General features: G+C 44.2%; 1 protein-coding gene across 1 annotated transcript in view; it reads right to left on the reverse strand.

Moving 5' to 3' along the window:
* The window catches only part of VEGFC (vascular endothelial growth factor C), a 224443-nt gene extending 198246 nt beyond the window's left edge, over window positions 1-26197 (reverse strand). Inside the window, exon 1 of the mRNA XM_077279540.1 lies at window positions 25709-26197. Coding sequence (XP_077135655.1) covers window positions 25709-25822 — 114 coding nt within the window. The 5' untranslated portion in view covers window positions 25823-26197. The remainder of the gene's footprint in view (window positions 1-25708) is intronic.
* Between the last annotated feature and the right edge of the window lie 1634 nt (window positions 26198-27831).

Genomic DNA, 27831 nt, shown 5'->3' on the forward strand with positions numbered 1-27831 from the left:
TCATCAAGAGAATGCCAAGAGTGTGCAAAGCAGTCATCAAAGCAAAAGGTGGCTACTTTGAAGAACCTAGAATATAAGACAATTTCAGCTGTTTCACACTTTTTTGTTAAGAATATAATTCCACATGTGTTAATTCATAGTTTTGATGCCTTCAGTGTGAATTTACAATTTTCATAGTCATGAAAATACAGAAAAATCTTTAAATGAGAAGGTGTGTCCAAACTTTTGGTCTGTACTGTATATATATATTTATATATATATATATATATATATATTTTTTTTTTTTTTTTATTATTTTTTTTTTATTAGATAGCTTAAAAGGACACATATATATCAAACATGACAGACACAGAGATAAATGGTGGGTAAGCCACAAATGAAAATTCCCCCAAAAAATCAAGGGGCACCACAAAGTAATGTCCCATCACTATAGAAACTAATCTATGCACAAATTATTCTGTATATAAATATTTATATCATATGATTGGTAGGTAAAAAAATAATTAATTCAGGTATGAAAGTAATACATATCACATAATTAATAAGCTCAAAAAGAGATTAATTCAAGAATAAAGATAATATCATGTAACAGATTGGAGGGCTAGCAAAAACCCCATAGGGGTTACAATTTATGCCCTAATACTGTATTAAATCTGCAGAGTGCACACCCTGCCTTAAAGGGAAACTAGCTATCATCAGAAAATGACCTATTGGTTAAATTAGGTTTTTGTGTTTCATATATTTTTCATTTTAAGCGCGGGAGAGGCCTCTCTGACCTTTCCCGGTGCCTGCGCACTGCAGTACTTTGCTCTGCCCTCAACAGGGAGTCAAAGTACGCCTGCGCCGGAGCCGCAGCCTGAAGACAAGAAGAGGACGTCATCGTAAGAATATGGGAGGCCCCGGACCGGACCGCGATGCCCAGAACAGAACCGGGAACGCCCCTGGGTGAGTATAATCTAATCTCTTGTTCTCATCTATCAGGTTACACCGGGGGCTTATCTACAGCATTACAGAATGCTGTAGATAAGCCCCTGATGCCAGTGGGCTTAGCTCACCTTCGATTTTGGGGGTGACAGGCTCCCTTTAAGTAAAATCAGTTGCTAATTTTGCGATCAGCTGATCATGTAATGTATTTGAGCACTTTCTAATTGCACAAACAACAGTTAATAGGAATTTGTCAGCAGGTTTTTGCTACCTCCTCTGAGGGCAGCATGATGTAGACAAAAAGAAGCTGAATCCAATGATGCATCACTTAGATTACTGGGTGCAGCCGTCATGACCCAATCAAAGTTTTTAGATTTAGACTGAAGCAGAGCTGAGAAAGCTAACCCCACTCACATCTCTGTATATACCAGGGCCATAGACAGTGAGCTGCCTATCACAGGAGGGGCGTGTCAGACCAGGAGGCACTAGTCCCAGCAATGATAAGCTCCTGGTGCTAAAACAATCATTGTAAGCAAATAAAAACAGAGAATGATAAGAGAGGCATCCTGAAATATGTCTTAACCCCTTCAGCACGCTGTCTTCAAATTGCAAAGCAAAAACCTGTTGACAGATTCCCTTTAATAAGTGCTCACCAAAGCTAACTTTCTTCAACCAATAGAGAATGCAAGCACCTCCGGCTGAGTGGGGTGTGCGTGTTTATGGAGGCAGGCAAAGAGATGAAGCTTTCAGTTATCTGATGGGTTTGCAGCTTTTTAGTGCTTAGGAAAAAGACAATTTAAATTAGAATTGCCACAAAAATGTTGACACTTTTTATATCTAAATACATTTTAACATGTGCAATAAAAGGAATAACAGTTTGGTTTGGAGTTACGATGTGGATGTTATATTTAAGTGAAGGAAAATAAAACAAAACCAGTATTTAGCATCATCAGGGGTTAATCAGCAGCTCATCAAATGCTATTAATAAAAACAAAATTGATTTGAGAAGAGCAAATGTAAAGACGCAGAGTTGAACAGCAGAAAAAAAGCTCCAGAAAGGGATGATCCGTCTACTTTTTGTTTGTCTTGAGCTCTCATCAAATTCAAAGGCTGGGACACAAAATACAATCGTTTCATCAGGCAATCAGATATTGTCCAATTCCTCTTGGTGGACACACAATACAAATTGTTACTATCACTTTCAGCCTCTTCCTTTTTTCCAGTCTTTTTTGTACACGGTTTGGCTCACTATATAATATGACCTGGCTCGCTTGCAGCAGGAACCAGAGCGTACAGGCAGTAATGAGTCAAGTGCTGGAATAAAACCCACAGAAAAGGAGAATTTACAACATCTAAGTGCTAAAATTAGTTCAAATGCACTGGAAGGCTATCCTGTACTGGGGAAGGTCGCTTGTCATGTTTCCAGCTTACATGAAGTATCTGCTACACATACAAATCTCCTTTGTTTTAATAAGTTGAACACATTTGATCAGATTTCAAAATAAGATGTAGACGTGGCTGTATACAATGAGGTCGGCACAAAGTATTGGCTTTACAGATAAAAGTAGCACATATGTGGTTGGTATCATTAAAGATTTGTATTTACTTCTTATGTCGGGTGCCCACGATCCGGAACTGGCAGCGCTTTGGATGCAGCATATGTTCGTCACGTACAAAGCGCTGCCGTCTACTGCACGCACATGAATCCGCATGTGTTCACTGATTTACCGCATCCAATACATTCTATTGGTGAAATTTCTCTTGCAGAGAAATAGACATGCTGCAGTCTGGAAAGATGCGCCGCATGTCTGTCTCCATGGGCGTCTGTGCACATATAGTGGACATGGGATTTCTTGAAATCCCATCCACTATGCTGTAACATCCGTCCACTGCGGGTTTGATGCTGCATAAATACGCAGCGTAGTAGACCATGTGTTGTAGGTTTTAGTGCAATCAGTGTTTTATCAACAGGAGACTATCACTGCTAGGCCAATCCAGCTAAATTGTGTAATCCCGCCCCCACCACTGATTGGCAGCTTGCTGACAATGCACTGTATCCACAGGAAACTGCCAATCAGAGGTGTGGGCGGGGATACACACAACTCAGCATTCAGAGCACTGCCACATGTACAGCAGAAAAACAGGGATTCTATCAAAACTGCACCAAGCAGCCCAGTCAGTGATACATTGGTGGAGATAGGGTTTCTGCCCCTATATAATGCTATTCTCAGATTATATAGCAAAAACCTGCTGACAGAATCCTTTTAAGATTGACGTGAGACTTGAGTGGCTGACCACATTTCAGATCACCGAAATTATTATCATTGAAATTATTACAAACTGTGATTCATATACACAAAATATTAGCATTAGTCAAAAAGAATGCTGTATATTACAACTTTAGGCAATTCTTTGTCATTGCCAATACAATCCAAAAGGACAATTTGTATCACAACATGTATTCACCATTGTATATTGAGACGTTCATCCATTTGTAAAAATTCTCCAAATGCCATAATGCTTCAATAATGTTATTCCTTTCTGAACACAAGTGGCACATACAACATTTCTTCTTAAAATACAAACAAGCAGAAGCCATTTATACCTGATAAGATATTGAGTTAAATGTGTCCATGTTACATTTAACCAGAGAATACCACTGCAATTAATCTTGAAGGCACCCAATCTCCCTTCATCTGCTAATCTGTTACGCTGGTTGCTGATGTTGAGGTCTCCCAATTATGGAGTATTTCTACCTGCTCTGATGCTTGGTGATGTTGAGGTCTCTCAATTATGGAGTATTTCTACCTGCTCTGACAATTGGTGATGGTGAGGTCTCCCAATTATGGAGTATTTCTACCTGCTCTGATGCTTGGTGACGGTGAGGTCTCCCAATTATGGAGTATTTCTACCTGCTCCGACAATTGGTGATGTTGAGGTCTCTCAACTATAGAGTATTTCTACCTGCTCTGACACTTGGTGACGGTGAGGTCTCCCAATTATGGAGTATTTCTACCTGCTCTGATGCTTGGTGACGGTGAGGTCTCCCAATTATGGAGTATTTCTACCTGCTCCGACAATTGGTGATGTTGAGGTCTCTCAACTATAGAGTATTTCTACCTGCTCTGACACTTGGTGACGGTGAGGTCTCCCAATTATGGAGTATTTCTACCTGCTCCGACAATTGGTGATGTTGAGGTCTCTCAATTATAGAGTATTTCTACCTGCTCTGACACTTCTTGACGGTGAGGTCTCCCAATTATGGAGTATTTCTACCTGCTCCGACAATTGGTGATGTCGAGGTCTCTCAATTATAGAGTATTTCTACCTGCTCTGACACTTGGTGATGGTGAGGTCTCCCAACTATGGAGTATTTCTACCTGCTCCGACAATTGGTGATGTTGAGGTCTCTCCATTATGGAGTATTTCTACCTGCTCTGACACTTGGTGACGGTGAGGTCTCCCAATTATGGAGTATTTCTACCTGCTCTGACGCTTGGTGACGGTGAGGTCTCCCAATTATGGAGTATTTCTACCTGCTCTGACGCTTGGTGACGGTGAGGTCTCTCAATTATGGAGTATTTCTACCTGCTTTGACAATTGGTGATGTTAAGGTCTCTTAATTATGGAGTATTTCTACCTGCTCTGACGCTTGGTGACGGTGAGGTCTCCCAATTATAGAGTATTTCTACCTGCTTTGACAATTGGTGATGTTGAGGTCTCTCAATTATGGAGTATTTCTACCTGCTCTGACACTTGGTGATGGTGAGGTCTCCCAATTATGGAGTATTTCTACCTGCTCAGACAATTGGTGGTGGTGAGGTCTCCCAATTATGGAGTATTTCTACCTGCTCCGACAATTGGTGATGTTGAGGTCTCTCAATTATGGAGTATTTCTACCTGCTCTGACACTTGGTGATGTTGAGGTCTCTCAATTATGGAGTATTTCTACCTGCTCTGACAATTGGTGATGTTGAGGTCTCTCAATTATGGAGTATTTCTACCTGATCTGACAATTGGTTATGGTGAGGTCTCTCAATTATGGAGTATTTCTACCTGATCTGACAATTGGTGATGGTGAGGTCTCTCAATTATGGAGTATTTCTACCTGATCTGACAATTGGTGATGGTGAGGTCTCTCAATTATGGAGTATTTCTACCTGCTCTGTTGCTGCATTAGCTCTAATTCTACAACACGCCTGGCGATTTACCAAGTCCTGTCACACAATGACTTTAGCTGGTTTCTCCTTTAGACCATAACACATTTCTCACAGTACAGGACCACTTCCCCTTTTACTCCATAAATCTTCCTGCAGTCACTAAACTTGGCTCACATACTAACAATCTGCTGTGGAAATCTTTCACTCAAACCTCTCACAGGCAAAAGAATGGTGTAGTAGTGGTTTGGGTTTCTTTCCATATAAACCTCTACTTCCTTGGACAGCGGGAAAAGTTTACTATGCAAAAGATGCCTAAAACAAGACATACAACGACTCTTAGTGAACATAAAAGGAGACAGTTCATCATATAGTTTCCCTATAAAGTTGTATATTGAAAGAAAGTGTACAAGCAGAAAAATGAAAAATAATTGTAAAAAGAAAGATGGACAAGCCGTCTTAGTACCCAAGTGCAATAAGAATGCAACCCTCACTTATAACTTTACAGCTCAATATGATAACTGATGAACGGTCAATGATTAAAATAGTTTCCTGGAAATAAGAAAAAAGAAAGCAAGAAAATGTAATTATGAATAAATTCTTAAATGTCTTGAATTAGAAAAAAAAATCTGTTTTGTCTACTAAGCACTAGCACATTAAAATGGCCACTGGCTTGATACCAAGACCGAAACTTGTCCTAGAGTTTTAGTATGACCGATGCATGTGAAACTCTGCCCACCCCTGTTCATGTGTAGGAAAATGTTCTCTATGTGGATATTTTGTTCTAAGAGGTAATAAGAGGCTGTTCACACTGCTGCTAACCTTATATTTCTTATCTAATACTGGGTTATACTAGATATCCCGAGATAAGAAGAGAATGCTCACACTGCTGTCCTCCATGTCTTTTTTATCTAGCGCATGCGAAACTAGGGGTGCTGGGGTGAAAAGAGGCTGCTCATACTGCTGTACACCATGTCTCTGTATTAATACTGGAGATAACTAGGGGTGCCAATGTAAGGCTGGGTACACATAGCACTTTTTTCCTCATTCAGTGGACTCATCAGAACTTTTGTTTGAACTCCCCGCAAAACGGGATTCAGGCGTATGCACCGATGGAGCCATTAACTATAATGATGCAGATGGAGTCATCATGAGCTCAGTCGTGCATTATGTTCGTCCTTATAAGCCTATTGGAGGTAGACAGCAAGACTTTGTAAACTACGTCTTAGTGTCTGTCTGCAAAAGGTATATATGGGCGAAAATGATGACAACAGAGTACATGGTGACTCAGTCTGCATCATTATAGTTAACGGTCCTATCAGCACATACGTCTGAATCCTAATTTGCAAGGGTCATTGGACGTAAGCCCCGAATGGGTCACTGAAAGCAGGAAAAAATGCTATATGATCCCAGTCTAAGAAGAGGATGCTCACTCTGTTGTCCACTCTTTCTACCTAATCTAAAACTGGAGATTCCAGGGTACTGCATTAAGAAGAGAGTGCTCACTCTGCTGTCCACCCTTTCTACCTAATCTAAAACTGGAGATTCCAGAGTGCTAAGGTAAGAAGAGGCTGCACATACTGCTGTCCACCCTGTCTATCTGTTAAAACAGTGGAGATTCCAGGGTACTGAGGCAAGACAAGGCTGCACACACTGCTGTCCACCATTTCTATCTGATCTAACAATGGAGATCCGAGGGTATTGAGGTAAGAAGAGGCTGCACACACTGCTATCCACACTGTCTATCTGATCTAACATTGATGATTCCAGGGTACTGAGGAAAGAAGAGGCTGCACACACTGCTGTCCACCCTGTCTATCTGATCTAACAACGGAGATTCCAGGGTACTGAGGAAAGATAAGGCTGCACACACTGCTGTCCACCATTTCTATCTGATCTAACAATGGAGATTCCATGGTACTGAGTAAAAACGAGGCTGCACACACTGCTGTCTACCCTTTCTATCTTATCTAACAATGGAGATTTGAGGGTACTGTGGAAAGATGAGACTGCACACACTGCTGTATACCTTTTCTATCTGATCTAAGAATGGAGATTCGAGGGTACTGAGGAAAGAAGAGGCTGCACATACTGCTGTCCATCCTTTCTGTCTGATCTAACAATGGAGATTCCAGGGTACTGAGGCAAGACAAGGCTGCACACACTGCTGTCCACCATTTCTATCTGATCTAACAATGGAGATTCAAGGGTACTGAGGTAAGAAGAGGCTGCACACACTGCTATCCACACTGTCTATCTGATCTAACATTGACGATTCCAGGGTACTGAGGAAAGAAGAGGCTGTACACACTGCTGTCCACCCTGTCTATCTGATCTAACAACTAAGATTCCAGGGTACTGAGGAAAGATAAGGCTGCACACACTGCTGTCCACCATTTCTATCTGATCAAACAATGGAGATTTGAGGGTACTGTGGAAAGATGAGACTGCACACACTGCTGTATACCCTTTCTATCTGATCTAAGAATGGAGATTCGAGGGTACTGAGGAAAGAAGAGGCTGCACACACTGCTGTCCACCCTTTCTGTCTGATCTAACAATGGAGATTCGAGGGCACTGAGGTAAGAAGAGGCTGCACACACTGCTGTCCACCCTTTCTATCTGATCCAACAATGGAGATTCCAGGGTACTGAGAAGAAGAGGCTGCACACACTGCTATCCACCCTGTCAATCTGATCTAACAAAGGAGATTCCAGGGTACTGAGGTAAGAAGAGGCTGCACACACTGCTGTCCACCCTTTCTATCTGATCTAACAATGGAGATTCGAGGGTACTGAGGTAAGAAGATGCTGCTCACACTGCTGTCCACCAGGTCAGTCTGTTCTAATATTTGAAATAAAATACCTACTCCTGTTCTAAAGAAACATGATTTATCATCTAGCCCCACAACAGCTTTCAAAATATTTAAATAAAACCTGTCACCGGCTCATATATCTCTTCTGAGTTCCTCACAAGTAACATTTCTGGAGCATCTTATCTCATAATACTGCATTGTGTAATTCCTCACTTATTCCTTTGCAAAATGTACAAATACATGGCAACTGAGTGCTATCATTCTTCTTGTGAAAGGTCTATGGCTTTTTCCAGTCAGCAGACTCAGCATGTGTAGGGACACACTTAACTAGTCACACCCCACTGCAATTTATTAATAATTTCCAGGAGGAATTAATAGAGGGGAGCGTAAAACAGTGTTAAAAGAAAATATGCTCGAGAAATGCTATTTCACGATGAATGCAAGAATTTCTTAGATATTACAGGTCAGGTGAACTGAGTGACCGACTTTGGGTCTGCAATGAGCTCCCATCTAGCACCTAAGCACAACGACAGACAGCAGAAAAAGTCAATGCCATCTCTGACCAAGTGTCACAGCGAGACACCGAAATCTCCACGCAATAATAGCACTTTGTATATTATGGATCTGCACCATACAGAATTTGTCCAAATCCCAAATATGATCATACGCATTAGTAGCTGCATAGAAATGTTACAAGACATGATTTCTACTTCTGAAGACAGCAGCGCTTTATGGCAGCACCACACTGTGTACTGTGCATTTCCCCAAGTTTCTTGTGAAAGTTGTTTCCTCTTTTTTTCACACTCGTGTGCTTCCTGAGTGAATCATGACAAGATTTTAAATGAAGGAAGTCCCATTTCATTCAGGACCTATTAGCTGTTTACTGGAAGGACTTTCATCTCCTGGGATATTGTTACAACAAAGTCTTAAAAATACTCAGTCTAGGTTTGAGAACAATTAGCCATAGAATGGCCATGTGACATCTATACCCGCTCCACTGTATGCAGAGTGCACAGATTCCCTGTCGTGAATAGCCCAATAAATGATGCTGGTCAGTCTTTCCACATGTCTCACTGTAGATCCCATCTCTTAGTGAGACACGCTAGTGTTGATAGTTTTAATCTTTCCAAAATGTAGTAACCGCCCCCATACATATTGGACCAAAGTTGGCTCAACCCAACTGGTTCGGCCAATAGTCTAATGTGTACGGGAACCTTTGATACATCATTGTAGGTGGTGATATGGTAGGTGGAGTACTATCTAAAGTGTACAGGGGGCTTTAGGCAACGTTAGACAGTTTTAGGGATTGCAAACTAGGCAATTGCCTAGGGCTTTCATTTTCTAGTGAGCCCCCTGAAAAACTGGACCACCAGGAGCAACATGAATTTACTATGACCCTATACATGCTTGAACGGCCTAGAATATAAAATACGGTAATCCCCTTCACCTGTTTGGGCCACAAGGGAATCTGCAATTTACCCAGGAACTTTCTCTTACCCGACTTCTAATATCAGTAAGTGCTGCTGTAAAAGCATTTAGATACCAATATCAATCACTTACAGCAGCATTTACATGAATAAGAGACTGTGATTGCATGGTACTGATGTGTTATCATGGCAAATGCGGGCCTTCTGAAAAATCCAGTCGCCGCCATATTTGTACACCAGGCTGCACTTCATTGGAGAACATATGAAGCACTGCAATACCTAAGTATCGCACTACACAGTAGAAACAATCAAAAGTAATTCATTCCCCAAAAGGAGACTAAAAAATTTAGTAAAATATAATAAAAAATGTTTTTTAAATTATTACAGTTTTTTTTTTTGTTTTTTTTGAAAACCTGACTGCAGTTTGTGATAAAAAAAAAACAAGCTATGCTTTACTTTTCCTCCCAGGGTCTCTGCCATTGATCCCTCTATGTTATTGCCTTCAGTGCTCATATCACATCATCAGCCCTGCAGCAAATCAATGGCTCTGTGTAAGTTGGCGAAACGCGCGTCGGGCATTTCAGGTAATATCTATATGACATTATTGTTGTCATTATGAATGTATGCTTTTCTAGTGCTCTCTTCATACTACCTTCATGTTCACTCTCCTCACCTTCAGACATATCACACACATCCGGAGAAAGTGAGAGAGCAAAAGACAGGGAGAGTAAAACCAACACTGAGTGGCCGCAGGGATAGCGTGACATAACAACGTGATGCAGTGATTCTCAGGATATCTCTGGAAAGGTGGTGGCACAGGAGCTGAGTATAAGGCCGGGGTCACACTAGTCCGTAATACGGACGAGTGCTATGGATTCAGAAGAAATTTTCCAAGTAGTGGAAAGCCGATATGTCAGCAGGTTTTTGCTACTTCATATGTGAGCAGCCTGATGTAGGGACAAGACCCTGAATCCAATGTTGTGTCACTTAGTTTACTGGGTTCAGCAGTTCTGACACAAAGTTTTTAGATTTAGCATGAAGCAGAGCTGAGAAAGCTAACCCTGCCCACACCAGTATATACAATGTCCATAGACAGTGAGTAGCCTATCACAGGAGGGGGCGTGTCAGACTAGGAGGCAAGTGCTGCTGTGTCTGAACAATGATTACTGGAGCTAAAGCAACCATTACAGGTAAACAATACCTCGAGTTTGACAAGACGGGCATCACTAGAATCATAAAATCTGTGTTTTAACCCCTACCTCATGCTGTCTTCAGATTACATAGCAAAAACCTGCTGACCGGTTCCCTTTAAGGACTATGTGGTTTGGATGAGTAGTTTAAGGGAGGTAGTCTTCTGAGTGACTTCTCCCCACCTTTCCAGTTCCCTAGCTGCCATAGACCTACCCCAGATTAGGTATCTGAGCCGCACTGGCCCAGGCTGGCTTCTTCTCAAAATATGTTTTCTCTTAAACCTTTCAGAGTAAAACATATATGGCTTCAATAATGCAGCCAGGGCCTGATTCATGCAGCATAAATCTCAAGTCAGGGAGATTTTTTTTTTTTCAAAGCCAACACTTATTATATGCAGTATATAAAATAGGGGGACAGGTCCCTAAATCATCAATGACCTGTCATAAGCCCATAAGGATGCACATGTAAGTAGAGCACCACATGAACTCCCCACAGGCCGCCCCGGAGCACGAGCATATCATTAACCGAAAACAGCAAATACAGATTAAACAACAACCACAAGACAGATTTCATCACCGCCGGTATCATTGTAATCAGTATAACGGCGCCGATCTGACACTGTCTGTAGGTTACTCAGCACCATCCTGCTGACAGGTTTCCTTTAATTGTTTGTCCTCTTTTTTCCTTCTACGTATGTTATACTCTGTTATTCTAGAACTGCTCTTTCAATGAATATGGTGCTCTGTGGAATGTTGGCATTTGTGTTTAGGGTGGGTAAGGGAAATGACAATGAGTTACTTTGTTTATGTATGTTTTGTATATTATTATGTCATTTATGTTATTTGAAAGATGGAAAATTTGTATTTGGAGTTTTTCAATAAAAATTATTTGATTTAAAAAAAAAGTACAGAGATGAGTTCCCCAGACAGATATGTCATCCAGTAGGGGGCACTGCTGCGTTATCTAACCATCTGATCATCTGATATTCCAGTTATCAGTATAAGCAGAAGCGTTAAATATAACTGAGCAGCCAAATCCTGCGATGAGACAATCTGCACCGCATGTTAAACCAACAGTATGCAAACAAATGCATCAAAAAAATAGTAATTTAAAAGGTGTTGTCCAGGTTTGGGATGAAAGTCCTTCCAGCATGAACTCTGTCAGGAATCTCCTAGGCCGGGCAGTCACATGACCGCAAGACTATCATTTGTATATATCCCACTATATTCCAACTAATGCAATATAAGTGAACTGAGTGAGGCCGAGCACGTCTAGTCGGCATGTGACCGTATGTATGCAAATCATATACTTGCAGTCATGTGACATCTTCCTCTTGCTCTCCCCGCCGGCACTGCAGGGTCGTTACAGTGTGCGGTCAACACATAGTGACTGCAGACTTTCATCCCAAGATGGGATACCCTTTATGGTGCCCACTCTTTATTAACCAGCTGTGGCTTTTAATCCCTCTATTAGTTCTCCATCATATGATGGTGATGGACAAGCCGAGTATTTGTGGTCAAACTTCTCCTGGGGGCGGAGAGTGTCCATGATGGCTAACGTGTCCGCTTCTCCCTCTGGCTTTTACCTTTTTTAAGGCAATAATTGTAGAAATGTTTATGGCCGATCTGTAAGCTTTCCTCACATGCAGAGTGTTACTGCTCCATTCCTCGCTGCACCGCCCTTACATGATGTGATGGTCTCGTACACGGCCATGGCTTCCCAATAAATAGCGGCATGTAATCACACGCGTTTCCCCTCTTACATAACACTGCCCCTCTTACCGCTCACATGTAACGGCGAACACGCTCTGTGCTGGTACACTGTGTATATTCAATATGGAGCATTATACGCGCTGTCACTCCACTGAGGTGGGAAATGGATTCAGGCTGTAAGATGAGTCTGTCATTTAAAGGGCTGGTCCATTAATGCTAAGTAGCAGTAATAAAATAATAACAACATATACTTACCTCCCGGACTGGTGCCGCTCCAGTGACATCCGCTCTCACAGAATACTGAAAAGGCTGCAGATGATCAGAGGCCACTGACTACATCGTGTGACGGCTGCAGCCAGTCATAGGACTGTCAGGAGACACGGGGCCAAGATCACGGGGCAGAGCCGCTCTGGGAGGCAAGTGCTGTGTAATGTTCCATAATTCAACTAGTCCACTTTAGATATGAAGACAGGGGTCGTCCACTGGACAAAACTTTGACATTTCTGTGTTGTCCTGAATCTGAGGGTATGTGCGCTCATTAAGTATTTGGCGCAGAGGTTTCTACACCATTTCTGCATCTCTTGGAGGGAAAAATAAAGCGTAAAAAATACGCAAGCTTTTGTCACGTTTTTGATGCATTTTTGACTTGTTTTTTACATGCGTTTTTGTTGCAGATGTTTCCCAACTCATTAGTATAAATCTGCAGCAAAAACGCTGAAAAGAATTGACATGCTGCAGATTCATGGTAAATCTGCACCATCATAAAACCCTTTAAGCTTTGTGATAAACAATACGCAACGTGTGCGATCAGAAACAGTACTAATATACTCAACCTATTAGCTACTATACACATTGGTAATGTAGAGATTACATGCTATCATTGAAGCCTGCCAGTCCGCTCATACAAAACAAGACATTCTAATATTTACAGAAACTGTCCCAATTCTCCTGCACTGAAACTCGCCATCCACTCTTTTTGAGTGGGTCACTCCTCTTCAGAAACCTGCCAGCACTATAGGAGCTAGAACTTTCTTTCCCATCACATCCCATTATGTTTTACTCCTGCCATTGTCCAATGGCTTGCCTGGCTCAAACTGACAGCAGGAAGGCAGGTATACAAAGACCCACTCAGACTTCCTGTAATCTGGCTCAGTGCCTTCTCTGCTGGAGATGGATTACACTTGACAGCAGGCAGTGGATAGCAAGTTATGCAGAAGGGAGACACCTAATAATTCGCACTTTGGGAATGATTTTATTTTAGCTTTTTTTGGGGGGACAACACATTTTGAATGAAAAACGTTAATTGCAGATTTCCTTTTTTAGCATATTCGTTACTAAATAAGATTAGTCTTCATCTTTGAGTAGGTCTCACAAATCTATGCGGGTTGCTACAGAAGGTACAGAAAACCCCATGTGCACTAAGTCCTAGGTTTAGACTTTACAGCTGTTTCACTATCCAATCCTCATGGGAATCCACATAAACTGATCATTCGAACCTGATTAGAAACAGCCACCAGGAACGCGTTGTCTGTTTTCCTTACATGATACCTGATGATCATGATGTAAGAAAGTACTGTACCACTTCAAAGTCCTCTAAAGTCAAAGCAGGCATAGGCTAAATCTCCTTGAATTATGTTTCAAGGTAAATTAATTGCAGAATGTTTTCAGAAACAATGTGAAATGTCGATTAGAGCCCGTGTGTCACTGGCATAATAAACATATACGAGTAATACAGGTATTTAGGAGCGTGCTCTGTGATACTGGAAGGCACCCATGCTCTGGCTATGGCTACTTAGGTAGAGATGTATGTCGGAAACCAGACCTTACATCTTTTTAGTGTAACAAAAAAAACACAAGATGAAATGTGCAACGTGCAATGTATATCTATAAGGAGGGTTAGGGAAAGTGTAAAACCTACCATCTTCAATGTGTACCACTAGGAAAGTCATATAGCTACTTATATTGGAATACTATCATAATAATATAATAATAATAATCTTTATTTTTTATATAGCGCTAACATATTCCGCAGCGCTTTACAGATTGCACACATTATCATCGCTGTCCCCATTGAGGCTCACAATCTAAATTCCCTATCAGTATGTCTTTGGAATGTCATGTCATAGATGGACATGAGTGTTCCTTTAATTTAAAGTTGTGTTTCAAGGAATATATTTTTTAAATAATATTTGTATTATACATCTACTAAAAATTCTGAATTGTTTTACTAGTTTTTGCTGGTCTCTGCACGCCGGGTATTTTGACAACGTGCACTGACAGTGTGCTCTGTTGCAGGCTCGTTACTGCTAATCTGAGCTGGTGAGAGAGCGCAGTGTCATTGTGCACATCACACAGTGACAGAGCAGGGACTAGCACAGTCTCTGAAAGCAAGGTCACTGCCCCTTGATGATGCTCCTTTTCAGTATCCCAGCATGCACTGGGATACTCAAAGCGTCATATAAAAGGAAGAAGAAAAAAAAAACAAAGAAAAACAAGCACACGGTAAAGTTTTCTTTAACATGAATACAGCTCTGGAGATCTCGTCTCCAAAGACACTGAACACTGAATGATCCAGAAGGCTGTGTATTTATCCTCTGGACTCCACCCTGAGGTGGAGATATGGTGAACAGCCTCCCACCCACTCTACAGCTGTTCACTAAACCTAGCCCTTAAACAAGGCCGATTAACCCTTCTCAGCGCTTAGTGTGCTGGATAATTTTCCTCGGTACATATCACTGAGGCTAACATCATCAGTGATACATATCTCCAGTACTTTGCCAGTAACTTTATCACAGTAGAGAGCCACCAATCCTCTGCTAAGTGGGAAGGAGCCAGAAATATAATTCAGACATTTTATTAGCTATATATTACATAGATTGTGCTTCTGTCAGTATAGAATCTGTTTTTATTCCCTGGAATATCCCTTTAAGAATATGTTTTAGTGATGGCATTTGATGTGTCTATTAAAAGATGTAAGAGCTTTAGTGTTGGCAAAGACAACTGACAGCATCAAGAACTACAAGGAAAACTAACAAATAAATCCTTCCCGAAAACACTTGAAGTTAAAATGACAAGATTGAAGCAATATTTCTTGGATATACAGAGGATGCGGTTCACTGCACAAGTCAATTATGTTTGGAAGAGTAAAAGGAAAGAGAAAAAACAGTCAGGGCTGGAAGAATCCGAGGAATCAGGTAGCCAAAATGCACAGAAATCTGCTGTCAGTGGAATTTCTTATTGCTTGGCTACTACAAAAATTAACCTGTTATTTGGGGGATAGTGTAAGTGGCTCCTGAACTACACCTGGCCATACACTAGTGACTAAAGAGTGGTGGATGACTAATGGTCACGAAAGGGAAAGTGTGGTCAGGTTTTTGCCACCTAATTTGAGGGCAGCATAATATTGATACAGACCCTGATTCCAATGATGTGTCAGTTATTGGTCTGCTTTGGTGTAATTTTGACAAAGTTTTATTTGCAGTGCAGATTATCACTACAGGACTAGTAAACCTGCTGCCATGTAATTCTCACTACTCATGATTTCTGCATAACCCCTTCCTCCACTGCTGTTTGGAAGCTTTCTGCCTATGCACAGTACAGAGAAAGCAGCCAATCAGTGGCATGGGCGGGGTTATGCAGAGCTCAGCATCATGAGAACTGGTAGATCTGCAGTAGATGTGATTGGATCAAAACTGCAGCCAGCAGCCCAATAAGTGATATATCACTGGAATCAGGGTCTCTGCCCCTACATAACACTGCTCTCAGATTGGGTAGCAAAAATCTGGTCTTTTTATGGTCTAAAAGCATATGCCCGCAGGATCTGGTTGTTACTCGTCTTGTAAAAGGCTAATTTATTGTCATATGTGTCCTACACTGTAGGTATATGTGCCTGCCATAAAATTAAAGCAGCATTGCTGAGAAATGGATCCAGAGTCGGGTGCAGTAATTGTATGCCTTATTCATCTGTTTTTCATGCATGTGTTCGATCTGGGCAGTGCAGGGATAGAACATGTACTTATCATCGTCTCTTGTGGGCCAAGTGGTAGGGAAAAAAGCAGGCATGTAATCATAATTAGTCATATAAGTGTATGGGCCGGTGAAGACTGACGCATTCTCATCCATGTGTACAATGGCTGGGAGAAGCTTTGTAATGTAATTATTTTTTCATAATAAAAAATCAATTCTGAAAATCTAGCGGCAAAATCTGATCCAAAATACTGATGAATATCCCACTGGTTATTTGTGTACCAGAACCATCACTGATGTCTGAATGAGGCCTGACACATACAGATGATTTTCTCTATAGGGCTGTGGGATTTTCCTATCTTTCTGGGACTTTAAAAAAAAAAAGACAGAAGAAGCTTCACAACAAATTGTGTTTTTTTCAGTCCCATAGATTACTAATGGATTCCACTGTGCATGGTACGGATCCTTCATTCTATCGTATGGTGGGGGTCTCGACCAGCAGATCAGCGATGAATGTTTTAGCTAGCGGTCCCTTTAATAGCTAAACATTGTGTCCATCTGTTTACCTTTCATACATGATTATTAGCAAAGTATTGCGCTTTCTTAGCCCCCTTTGTGGCCGCCTTATAATTACACACTGACCATTAATTAGCCACATATTTCGTACTTTTGCCTGCGACACTTGCTGCTTCCCTCCTCTACACTGTGTGTAATGCCAATATGTGGGAAGGACCTCAATCCACAGCAAGTGCACGAGACAGCACATCATACGGTATCAATATAATGTATTCCTTTGCGACATGTCACATTAAATATCTGCCATCTTTTTTCCCTTCCATTCTGCTAGCAGGTAGGATTGGGTTTGATTGCTGATGGGGAAATAACATTTAAAGGATAAGATTTGGTAATTATTATCAGTATTTACAACAAACATGGTAAAAACTATGAATCATTTACTATAGGGTATATTATGGAAAGAAATAAAAATGCTTACAATGAACATATCTGGAGCGAAATAATTTAATAGAGCAATTAAATATCACTGTGTCATTGTGACTATGCGAACCTAGACACAAGTAGACCTAGCGACTTCTCAACGTTCTGATTTGTGTTTATTATGTATATCAGAGAAATAAAACACCGATAAAGCTACAATCAAGGCCTTAGTCACACGTCTGACATTTTTCTCACACGTAAAAACACGGCCCGTGATCCTGCAGTGATTTGGATCAGTAGAGATGAACGGACCTGTGGACGTTCTGGTTCTAGTACCCTCCACTGTGTAGTTTGGGTACCAGAACTGTACCTGAGCCTGAACCTCATGGAGGAAAATCTCTCTCTTTCCGGACTTCCAGGTGAAGTCCATGTTCGGAGTTTAGAACCCATTTTACAGTTTGGGTTCTGTCATCTCTAGTCATCAATGATTGATCATTGTGTTACTTTTTTCCCCATCAGTAATTTTTTTACTGATCGAAAAACAAACCCTGAAAGCTTTTCCTATCCACTACAATGTTACTCACTGACGGCACATGGACTGTGCATTGATACTATCATTTGAATACAGGTCCTTCTCAAAAAATTAGCATATAGTGTTAAATTTCATTATTTACCGTAATGTAATGATTACAATTAAACTTTCATATATTATAGATTCTTTATCCACCAACTGAAATTTGTCAGGTCTTTTATTGTTTTAATACTGATGATTTTGGCATACAACTCCTGATAACCCAAAAAACCTGTCTCAATAAATTAGCATATTTCACCCGACCAATCAAATAAAAGTGTTTTTTAATACCAAACAAAAAAACCATCAAATAATAATGTTCAGTTATGCACTCAATACTTGGTCGGGAATCCTTTGGCAGAAATGACTGCTTCAATGCGGCGTGGCATGGAGGCAATCAGCCTGTGACACTGCTGAGATGTTATGGAGGCCCAGGATGCTTCAATAGCGGCCTTAAGCTCATCCAGAGTGTTGGGTCTTGCGTCTCTCAACTTTCTCTTCACAATATCCCACAGATTCTCTCTATGGGGTTCAGGTCAGGAGAGTTGGCAGGCCAATTGAGCACAGTAATACCATGGTCAGTAAACCATTTACCAGTGGTTTTGGCACTGTGAGCAGGTGCCAGGTCGTGCTGGAAAATGAAATCTTCATCTCCATAAAGCATTTCAGCCGATGGAAGCATGAAGTGCTCCAAAATCTCCTGATAGCTAGCTGCATTGACCCTGCCCTTGATGAAACACAGTGGACCAACACCAGCAGCTGACATGGCACCCCACACCATCACTGACTGTGGGTACTTGACACTGGACTTCAGGCATTTTGGCATTTCCTTCTCCCCAGTCTTCCTCCAGACTCTGGCACCTTGATTTCCGAATGACATGCAAAATTTGCTTTCATCAGAAAAAAGTACTTGGGACCACTTAGCAACAGTCCAGTGCTGCTTCTCTGTAGCCCAGGTCAGGCGCTTCTGCCGCTGTTTATGGTTCAAAAGTGGCTTTACCTGGGGAATGCGGCACCTGTAGCCCATTTCCTGCACACGCCTGTGCACGGTGGCTCTGGATGTTTCCACACCAGACTCAGTCCACTGCTTCCTCAGGTTCCCCAAGGTCTGGAATCGGTCCTTCTCCACAATCTTCCTCAGGGTCCGGTCACCTCTTCTCGTTGTACAGCGTTTTCTGCCACATTGTTTCCTTCCAACAGACTTACCATTGAGGTGCCTTGATACAGCACTCTGGGAACAGCCTATTTGTTGAGAAATTTCTTTCTGGGTCTTACCCTCTTGCTTGAGGGTGTCAATGATGGCCTTCTTGACATCTGTCAGGTCGCTAGTCTTACCCATGATGGGGGTTTTGAGTAATGAACCAGGCAGGGAGCTTTTAAAAGCCTCAGGTATCTTTTGCATGTGTTTAGAGTTAATTAGTTGATTCAGAAGATTAGGGTAATAGGTCATTTAGAGAACCTTTTCTTGATATGCTAATTTATTGAGACAGGTTTTTTGGGTTATCAGGAGTTGTAGGCCAAAATCATCAGTATTAAAACAATAAAAGACCTGACAAATTTCAGTTGGTGGATAATGAATCTATAATATATGAAAGTTTAATTGTAATCATTACATTATGGTAAATAATGAAATTTAACACTATATGCTAATTTTTTGAGAAGGACCTGTATATCTTCTTACTTCATTGTTTAATAGAACAGAAGAATAGAAGTTTTAGATCACTCTGTTATGTTTTATTACTCACCTTATTGACTATAACTATAATCCCCTTCCCAGAAATTGTTAAATAATCCTCCCAAATAAAAAGAATATTGTCATACTATCATGTGCGGTCCATCATTTCCCCGGAATCATAGACTTGTATGAGTCATTTTCTTTGGAATGGAAAACAGACGAGTCCCTATGATTTTTGGGTACACTGACATGTGAAGAGCCCAACAGAATATAATGTGCTATCCATGAAGAACACTGATGTCCGTGGGTCATGTACCTGTTCTGTCTGAATGTCTAAAATGTTGACGCTGATCTTTTGCCACAATTTTGCTCTGCCTGGGAAGAGAGCAGGTTCCATACGCTGCAAGACACGGATCTGACTTTTGTCTGCAACTATTCCTTAATGGTGTTCGGCATTCCTTTCTGCCCAACTACTTTACTGCAGTTGGATGACTTTTTCAACGTCTTAATTAGCTTTACTCTCCAAGGAATACAAAAAAAGGAGACAATTCAGAGCTGGAACCCAACTGGCACTCCCAGTAATGTGAAGCCATCCGAATTAAGTTGACTATTACAGATAGGGACTGGGATAGACTTCATGCCTGTGCAGCGGAGAGTGAAGTGTCAGCAGTATAAGGATGTGAGAGTGGTAGGAAAATGGAATTTAGATTCTTCTAAAAAAAGATATTAAAGTAGTTTTGTTTTTGAAAGTCAATGATTAACTTGAGGCAATAATCGTCTGAAATCTTAAAAATGCCAAGTGACACACAAACCCACAGCGTTGGGAGATTAGGGATGGAAAAAGCTGCCAAAAATCCAAAATGAAAAAAAAAAAAACTTGCAAATGTCAAAATGCTTTTTTTGGAAGAGTAGTGTAAGCGTTACTAAAGACGTGAAGCCTTGGATTATTCCTTCAGCTTTGTGGTGCTGTATCCTAAGCACTGTAATCCCGGTCCCGGTGATTCCTAGCCGGTGTATGGTACAAGCAGCTGGTGCGGTCTGACAGGTCCAGAGGCCGCTCCTACGCACTGTCACTACAATGTGCTGCTAGCTACTTACTCAGACACGCAATGTTTGCAATGGGAGAATGGAGTAATCTGTTTGTAAACAGGCGGTGAAAGAATATTCTTCACGTTGGGATTTCCTGTGAATTCTTTAATCCACTGTTTGATAACTATGTTTCCTCACGTATCACAGATAAACACCAGGAATGCCATATACAATGTTCTACATCCTAAACTGCACAAACATTGGGAAACCACAGCACGACCTGCCACATGTGCCATCAACACCGCGAGAGCCACTGCTTACTGTCACAAAGAAATCATCAGTCTGTTTACGATACAACAATGTAAAGGAATCTACAACAGTTCTACAAAAAATGGAACAACCTTATGGCAACACAAATCCATCTGTCCACAAAATGCACAACTAAATGAATGAACACTGTGCAAATAATATGGAAAACATAAAGAAAAATAGAAATCCAAAAAAAAAAAACCATGTCAGACCTTATAGGGTGAATGTCAGCTCTGACTCTACACCTTTGCAGCTCCCATCTGCAGAATAAATAATGTTATCTCCTGATGTCTACGTTTACTTAGCATTAGGAAATCCTAACTCTGTGCCCCCTGGTCTGGGAGCTAAACCTCCATAATATCATGTACACCCCACCCCACCAAGGCACATTGGAGGATCGGGCAAGCAGTCCTACTCCATTTACTGAGCTGTTCATAAAAACATAAAAGCTTTTCATATTATGGAAACAAATTGTGTCTGAAAGGCTGAAGTGAGTGAAAACACGTGCTGCTATACTGGGAGGAATTCTTAGCATGTCATAAAATGCCTGTTAACCTGTGTGTGGACAAATGGGTGCACTGTGCTGCTAGTTCACCGCTCATGGAATGTCAGAAAATGATATAGCTGAGGTTCCCCGAGCTCGGACCCCCACTGATGCCCTGACAGAATGGCCTTTGGACCCAGCTAGGATGTATGGAGATTGTCATCGCTCACATCAGTCCCTGTCCCTTGTGGGACCCCAAATCGAATTCCCTTATCCCACAGGGGCATACTTACACACACAAGGCAATCCAAAGTACAGTACACTCCTGAACGCCATGCCAACATGGAAGGCACCGGTCAGTAAGAAATACCCTCTGTGGATTCAGGGGGGAAGAAAATGCAGCTGATTTCACATATATTTCCACCATTTACGTTACAAAGGGTAAAATCTGCAGCATAAATTGACTTTTTTAGTATTTCAAATCTGCAGATCTCATCCATTTATGTTATGAATTTCATGGCATCTCATCCTCAATGCTGCAGCTATAACATTCAGACTCAGAAACTGGGATGGAAAACCTGCTGTATATATTGTACGTCCCGTGTGCACATGCACTAACGCTGTAAATAAACAATGAAACAACACAATGGAGAATTATTATTATTATTATTATTATTATTTTTTTTTTCTTCAAAAACTCATTGGACTAAAATGATGCATCTGCTATGAGAATGACACTTTAATAAAATACTATAAGGCCTCATTCAGACGTCAGTGAGTTTTCTCATACACAAAAAATGCACCGATTTAATTAAAAATCTTAATTGTGATTTTTTAAAATTCTGTATTCTACACTCCCCGGTAAAATAGCCATTTACTACAGAGATTAGTGAATCTCTCCAAGTTATTAAACGTCATTCTGCTCCATTTACTACACAGTACAAATGAAGGCTACTATCAATAAACCGTGAACTACCAAATGTGCCCCACATGAGCAAGGCCCAAACACCTCCACCAGTGTCATGGTCACCAATGACCCATACAGCTCACACCGTTCTTCCATCTCCTCTGACTTTTTTATTCTGTTTTTGCCTTTTGTTAAGCCTTGCTGCTGTACTTTTCTTTGTGCTTTGTTTGCAATAAACATATTTATTCAGGAAGAAAATGCTAAACTTTTTCCTGTTAAAATGACGTCCTGCAGGGTGACAGCCAAATAGAGGCCCCTTGTAGTGAACGGGCTCCGGGTGCAGCCATTTGTATCTAGCATAATAAGGAGGCACTTTTGCGAAACTTATGTTTTTTGGTTCATATAAACCAGAATGATGAACGCTTGTGTGAAGCCATTAGTGGACACGCAGATGATTTACTGATAAAAAGCAACAACGAAACAAACAAATAAACAAACGCTACATCAACAAGCAACAAACAACTAATATCTGCTCAGCTCATGGCATCAGGCCAAAGTGCAGTTTCTGAGCTTCTTTTCTTTTGCAATGTCTTTGAATCCAGAAAAAATCCAAATATTCTGCCCTGAGACTCCGCTGATCTGCAAACACCGACCTCAGCTCCTCCTGCACCATCTGGTGCCCTGTCAGTAAGTGCCAATGTGCTGTCAGCTGGGTCTGGGTACCCTAGGATGGTACAGCTGTTTCTGGTGCCCTGTCAGTGAGTGCCACTGTGCTGTCAGCTGGGTCTGGGTGCCCTGGGGGGGGCACAGCTGTATCTGGTGCCCTGTCAGTAAGTGCCACTGTGCTGTCAGCTGGGTCTAGGTGCCCTAGGATGGTACAGCTGTTTCTGGTGCCCTGTCAGTGAGTGCCACTGTGCTGTCAGCTGCGTCTCGTGCCCTGTCAGTAAGTGCCACTGTGCTGTCATCTGGGTGCCCTGGGGGGGGCACAGCTGTATCTGGTGCCCTGTCAGTAAGTGCCACTGTGCTGTCAGCTGCGTCTGGTGCCCTGTCAGTAAGTGTCACTGTGCTGTCAGCTGCGTCTGGTGCCCTGTCAGTAAGTGTCACTGTGCTGTCAGCTGGGTCTGGGTGCCCTGGGTGGCACAGCTGCATCTGGTGCCCTGTCAGTGAGTGCCACTGTTCTGTCAGCTGGGTCTCAGTCTCCTGGGGTGGCACAGCTGCATCTGGTGCCCTGTCAGTGAGTGCCACTGTGCTGTTAGCTGGGTCTGGTTCTCCTGGGGTGGCACAGCTGCATCTGGTGCCCTGTCAGTGAGTGCCACTGTGCTGTTAGCTGGGTCTGGGTGCCCTGGGGTGGCAAAGCTGCATCTGGTGCCATGTCAGTGACTGCCACTGTGCTGTCAGCTGGGTCTGGGTGCCCTGGGGTGGCACAGCTGCACCCGGGGCCCTGTCAGTAAGTGCCACTGTGCTGACAGCTGGGTCTGGGTGTCCTGGGGTGGCACAGCTGTATCTTGTGCCCTGTCAGTAAGTGCCACTGTACTGTGCTGTCAGCTAGGTCTGGTTCTCCTGGGGTGGCACAGCTGCATCTGGTGCCCTGTCGGTGAGTGCCACTGTGCTTTTAGCTGTGTCTGGGTGCCCTGGGGTGGCAAAGCTGCATCTGGTACCATGTGAGTGAGTGCCACTGTGCTGTCAGCTGGGTCTGGGTGCCCTGGGTGGTACCGCTGCATCTGATGCCCTTTTAGTAAGTGCCACTGTGGTGTCAGCTAGGTCTGGGTATCCTGGGTGGCACAGCTGCATCTGGTGCCATGTTAGTAAGTGCCACTGCACTGTGCTGTCAGCTGGGTCTGGGTGCCCTGGGTGGCACGGCTGCATCTCGTGCCCTGTCAGTAAGTGCCACTGTGCTGTCAGCTGGGTCTGGGTGCCCTAGGATGGTACAGCTGAATCTGGTGCCCTGTGAGTGAGTGCCACTGTGCTGTCAGCTGGGTCTGGGTGCCCTGTCAGTAAGTGCCACTGTGCTGTCAGCTGGGTCTGGGTGCCCTGAGGGGCACAGCTGTATCTGGTGCCCTGTCAGTAAGTGCCACTGTGCTGTCAGCTGGGTCTAGGTGCCCTGTCAGTAAGTGCCACTGTGCTGTCAGCTGCGTCTGGTGCCCTGTCAGTAAGTGCCACTGTGCTGTCAGCTGGGTCTGGGTGCCCTGGGTGGCACAGCTGCATCTGGTGCCCTGTCAGTAAGTGCCACTGTGCTGTCAACTGGGTCTGGGTGTCCTGGGGGGCACAGCTGCATCTGGTGCCCTGTCAGTGAGTGCCACTGTGCTGTCAGCTGGGTCTGGGTGCCCTGGGTGGCACAGCTGCATCTGGTGCCCTGTCAGTAAGTGCCACTGTGCTGTCAACTGGGTCTGGGTGTCCTGGGGGGTACAGCTGAATCTGGTGCCCTGTCAGTGAGTGCCACTGTGCTTTCAGCTGGGTCTGGGTGCCCTGTCAGTAAGTGCCACTGTGCTGTCAGCTGGGTCTGGGTGCCCTGTCAGTAAGTGCCACTGTGCTGTCAGCTGGGTCTGGGTGCCCTGTCAGTAAGTGCCATTGTGCTGTCAGCTGGGTCTGGGTGCCCTGGGGGGCACAGCTGTATCTGGTGCTCTGTCAGTAAGTGCCACTGTGCTGTCAGCTGGGTCTGGTGCCCTGTCAGTAAGTGCCACTGTGCTGTCAGCTGGGTCTGGGTGCCGTCAGTAAGTGCCACTGTGCTTTCAGCTGGGTCTGGGTGCCCTGTCAGTAAGTGCCACTGTGCTTTCAGCTGGGTCTGGGTGCCCTGTCAGTAAGTGCCACTGTGCTTTCAGCTGGGTCTGGGTGCCCTGTCAGTAAGTGCCACTGTGCTGTCAGCTGGGTCTGGGTGCCCTGTCAGTAAGTGCCACTGTGCTGTCAGCTGGGTCTGGGTGCCCTGTCAGTAAGTGCCACTTTGCTGTCAGCTGGGTCTGGGTGCCCTGTCAGTAAGTGCCACTGTGCTGTCAGCTGGGTCTGGGTGCCCTGTCAGTAAGTGCCACTGTGCTGTCAGCTGGGTCTGGTGCCCTGTCAGTAAGTGCCACTGTGCTGTCAGCTGGGTCTGGGTGCCCTGGGGGGCACAGCTGTATCTGGTGCTCTGTCAGTAAGTGCCACTGTGCTGTCAGCTGGGTCTGGTGCCCTGTCAGTAAGTGCCACTGTGCTGTCAGCTGGGTCTGGTGCCCTGTCAGTAAGTGCCACTGTGCTGTCAGCTGGGTCTGGGTGCCCTGGGGGGCACAGCTGTATCTGGTGCTCTGTCAGTAAGTGCCACTGTGCTGTCAGCTGGGTCTGGTGCCCTGTCAGTAAGTGCCACTGTGCTGTCAGCTGGGTCTGGTGCCCTGTCAGTAAGTGCCACTGTGCTGTAAACTGGGTCTGGGTGTCCTGGGGGCACAGCTGCATCTGGTGCCGTCAGTAGGTGCCACTACGCTGTCAGCTGGGTGTGGGTGCCCTGGGGTGGCACAGCTGCATCTGGTGCCCTGTCAGTAAGTGCCATTGTGCTGTCAGCGGCGTCCCGGTGCCCTGGGGTGGCACAGCTGGCACCCAGCTTTGCCACCGCACTGCACACAGTCTCCCCAGCCATTTCTTACCTTGAAGTCGCCAAATTCCGGATCGTCGTAATAGCCCTGTCCCGACTCATACGCGACGTCCCCCTGAATCAGCACTGTGTATAGGAAGAGTAGCGCGACTTCCAGCAAGTGCATTTTCCAGTCCGGACTGAGGCTCAGATCCTGGCTGTGGGTCAGGGCACAGAGAGCGCCAGTAATCCCCTCACTCAGTGCAGCAAGTCCCCCAGCATCAGCCTCTTCCCAGCAAAGGTGGCCAAGGAGCAGGAGAAAGTGGTCTCAGGAGATGGCACATCCGAGGAGCCCGCGGCAATCTAGTGCTGCTGCAGGGTGTAGTGCCAGCATGGGGACGGGCGCAGAGCGGGGGGCACACGTGTGTGGGGGGCAGTGCTGCCTGGCATCAGGAGACAGCAGTGGTCGGCATGAGCAGGGGGTGATAATGAGAAGCACACAGGGATGGCAGGTCTGAGGCAGTGTGAGGAGGAGGCTGCGCTCACTAGTCCTCCCCCTCATCCCCTCATTGGAAGTGTCTCCTCCTCATCTCCTCCCTCTTGTCAGTTCCAGGGGCTGGAATTAGGGAAAGACGTCTCAGGACCAACGATGAACAGCTGTTCTGCCAAGTGTGCGGGTCGGGCATAGTGCATGGTGCGGGTGCCCTGCTGAGCTCACTGGCAGGGGAGGACTAAGCTGCCTGCGCCATGGTATATGGTGTAACCCCACACTACATGTATGTGACCGGCGCTGCCTGCACCATGGTATATGGTGTAACCCCACATTACATGTATGTAACCAGAGCCGACTGCGCCATGGTATATGGTGTAACCCCACATTACATGTATGTGACCGGAGCTGCCTGCACCATGGTATGTGGTGTAACCCCACACTACATGTATGTGACCGGAGCCGCCTGCACCATGGTATATGGTGTAACCCCACATTACATGTATGTGACCAGAGCCGCCTGCGCCATGGTATATGGTGTAACCCCACATTACATGTATGTGACCGGAGCTGCCTGCACCATGGTATGTGGTGTAACCCCACATTACATGTATGTGACCGGCGCTGCCTGTACCATGGTATATGGTGTAACCCCACACTACATGTATGTGACCGGAGCCGCCTGTACCATGGTATATGGTGTAACCCCACATTACATGTATGTGACCGGAGCTGCCTGCACCATGGTATATGGTGTAACCTCACATTACATATATGTGACCGGAGCTGCCTGTACCATGGTATATGGTGTAACCCCACATTACATATATGTGACCGGAGCTGCCTGTACCATGGTATATGGTGTAACCCCACATTACATATATGTGACCGGAGCCGCCTGCGCCATGGTATATGGTGTAACCCCACATTACATGTATGTGACCGGAGCCGCCTGTACCATGGTATATGGTGTAACCCCACATTACATGTATGTGACCGGAGCCGCCTGCGCCATGGTATATGGTGTAACCCCACACTACATGTATGTGACCGGAGCTGCCTGCACCATGGTATATGGTGTAACCCCACATTACATGTATGTGACCGAAGCTGCCTGAACCATGGTATATGGTGTAACCCCACATTACATGTATGTGACCGGAGCCGCCTGGACCATGGCATATGGTGTAACCCCACATTACATGTATGTGACCGGAGCCGCCTGTACCATGGTATATGGTGTAACCCCACATTACATGTATGTGACCGGAGCCGCCTGTACCATGGTATATGGTGTAACCCCACACTACATATATGTGACCGGAGCTGCCTGTACCATGGTATATGGTGTAACCCCACATTACATGTATGTGACCGGAGCTGCCTGTACCATGGTATATGGTGTAACCTCACACTACATGTATGTGACCGGAGCCACCTGCATTATCTATATGGTGTAACCCCACATTACATGTATGTGACCGGAGCCATTGCGACCGGGCCCCGCAGGTCAGGGGCCCCGGGCCGGCAGGTCAGAGCAGGGCCAGGCTGGCCATCGGGCACTTCTGGCAAATGCCAGAAGAGCCGATGCCAGTAGTGGGCCGCTGCACTGTTCCTCCCCCGGAACCCCCCCCATTGCCGCCGCCGCATTTAACTATACCGGCGTCTATGACACCGGTATAGTTCAATGCAATGATGGAGGAGAG

Source organism: Ranitomeya variabilis, chromosome 1 (assembly GCF_051348905.1).
Source record: "Ranitomeya variabilis isolate aRanVar5 chromosome 1, aRanVar5.hap1, whole genome shotgun sequence".
NCBI classification, from domain to species: domain Eukaryota; kingdom Metazoa; phylum Chordata; class Amphibia; order Anura; family Dendrobatidae; genus Ranitomeya; species Ranitomeya variabilis.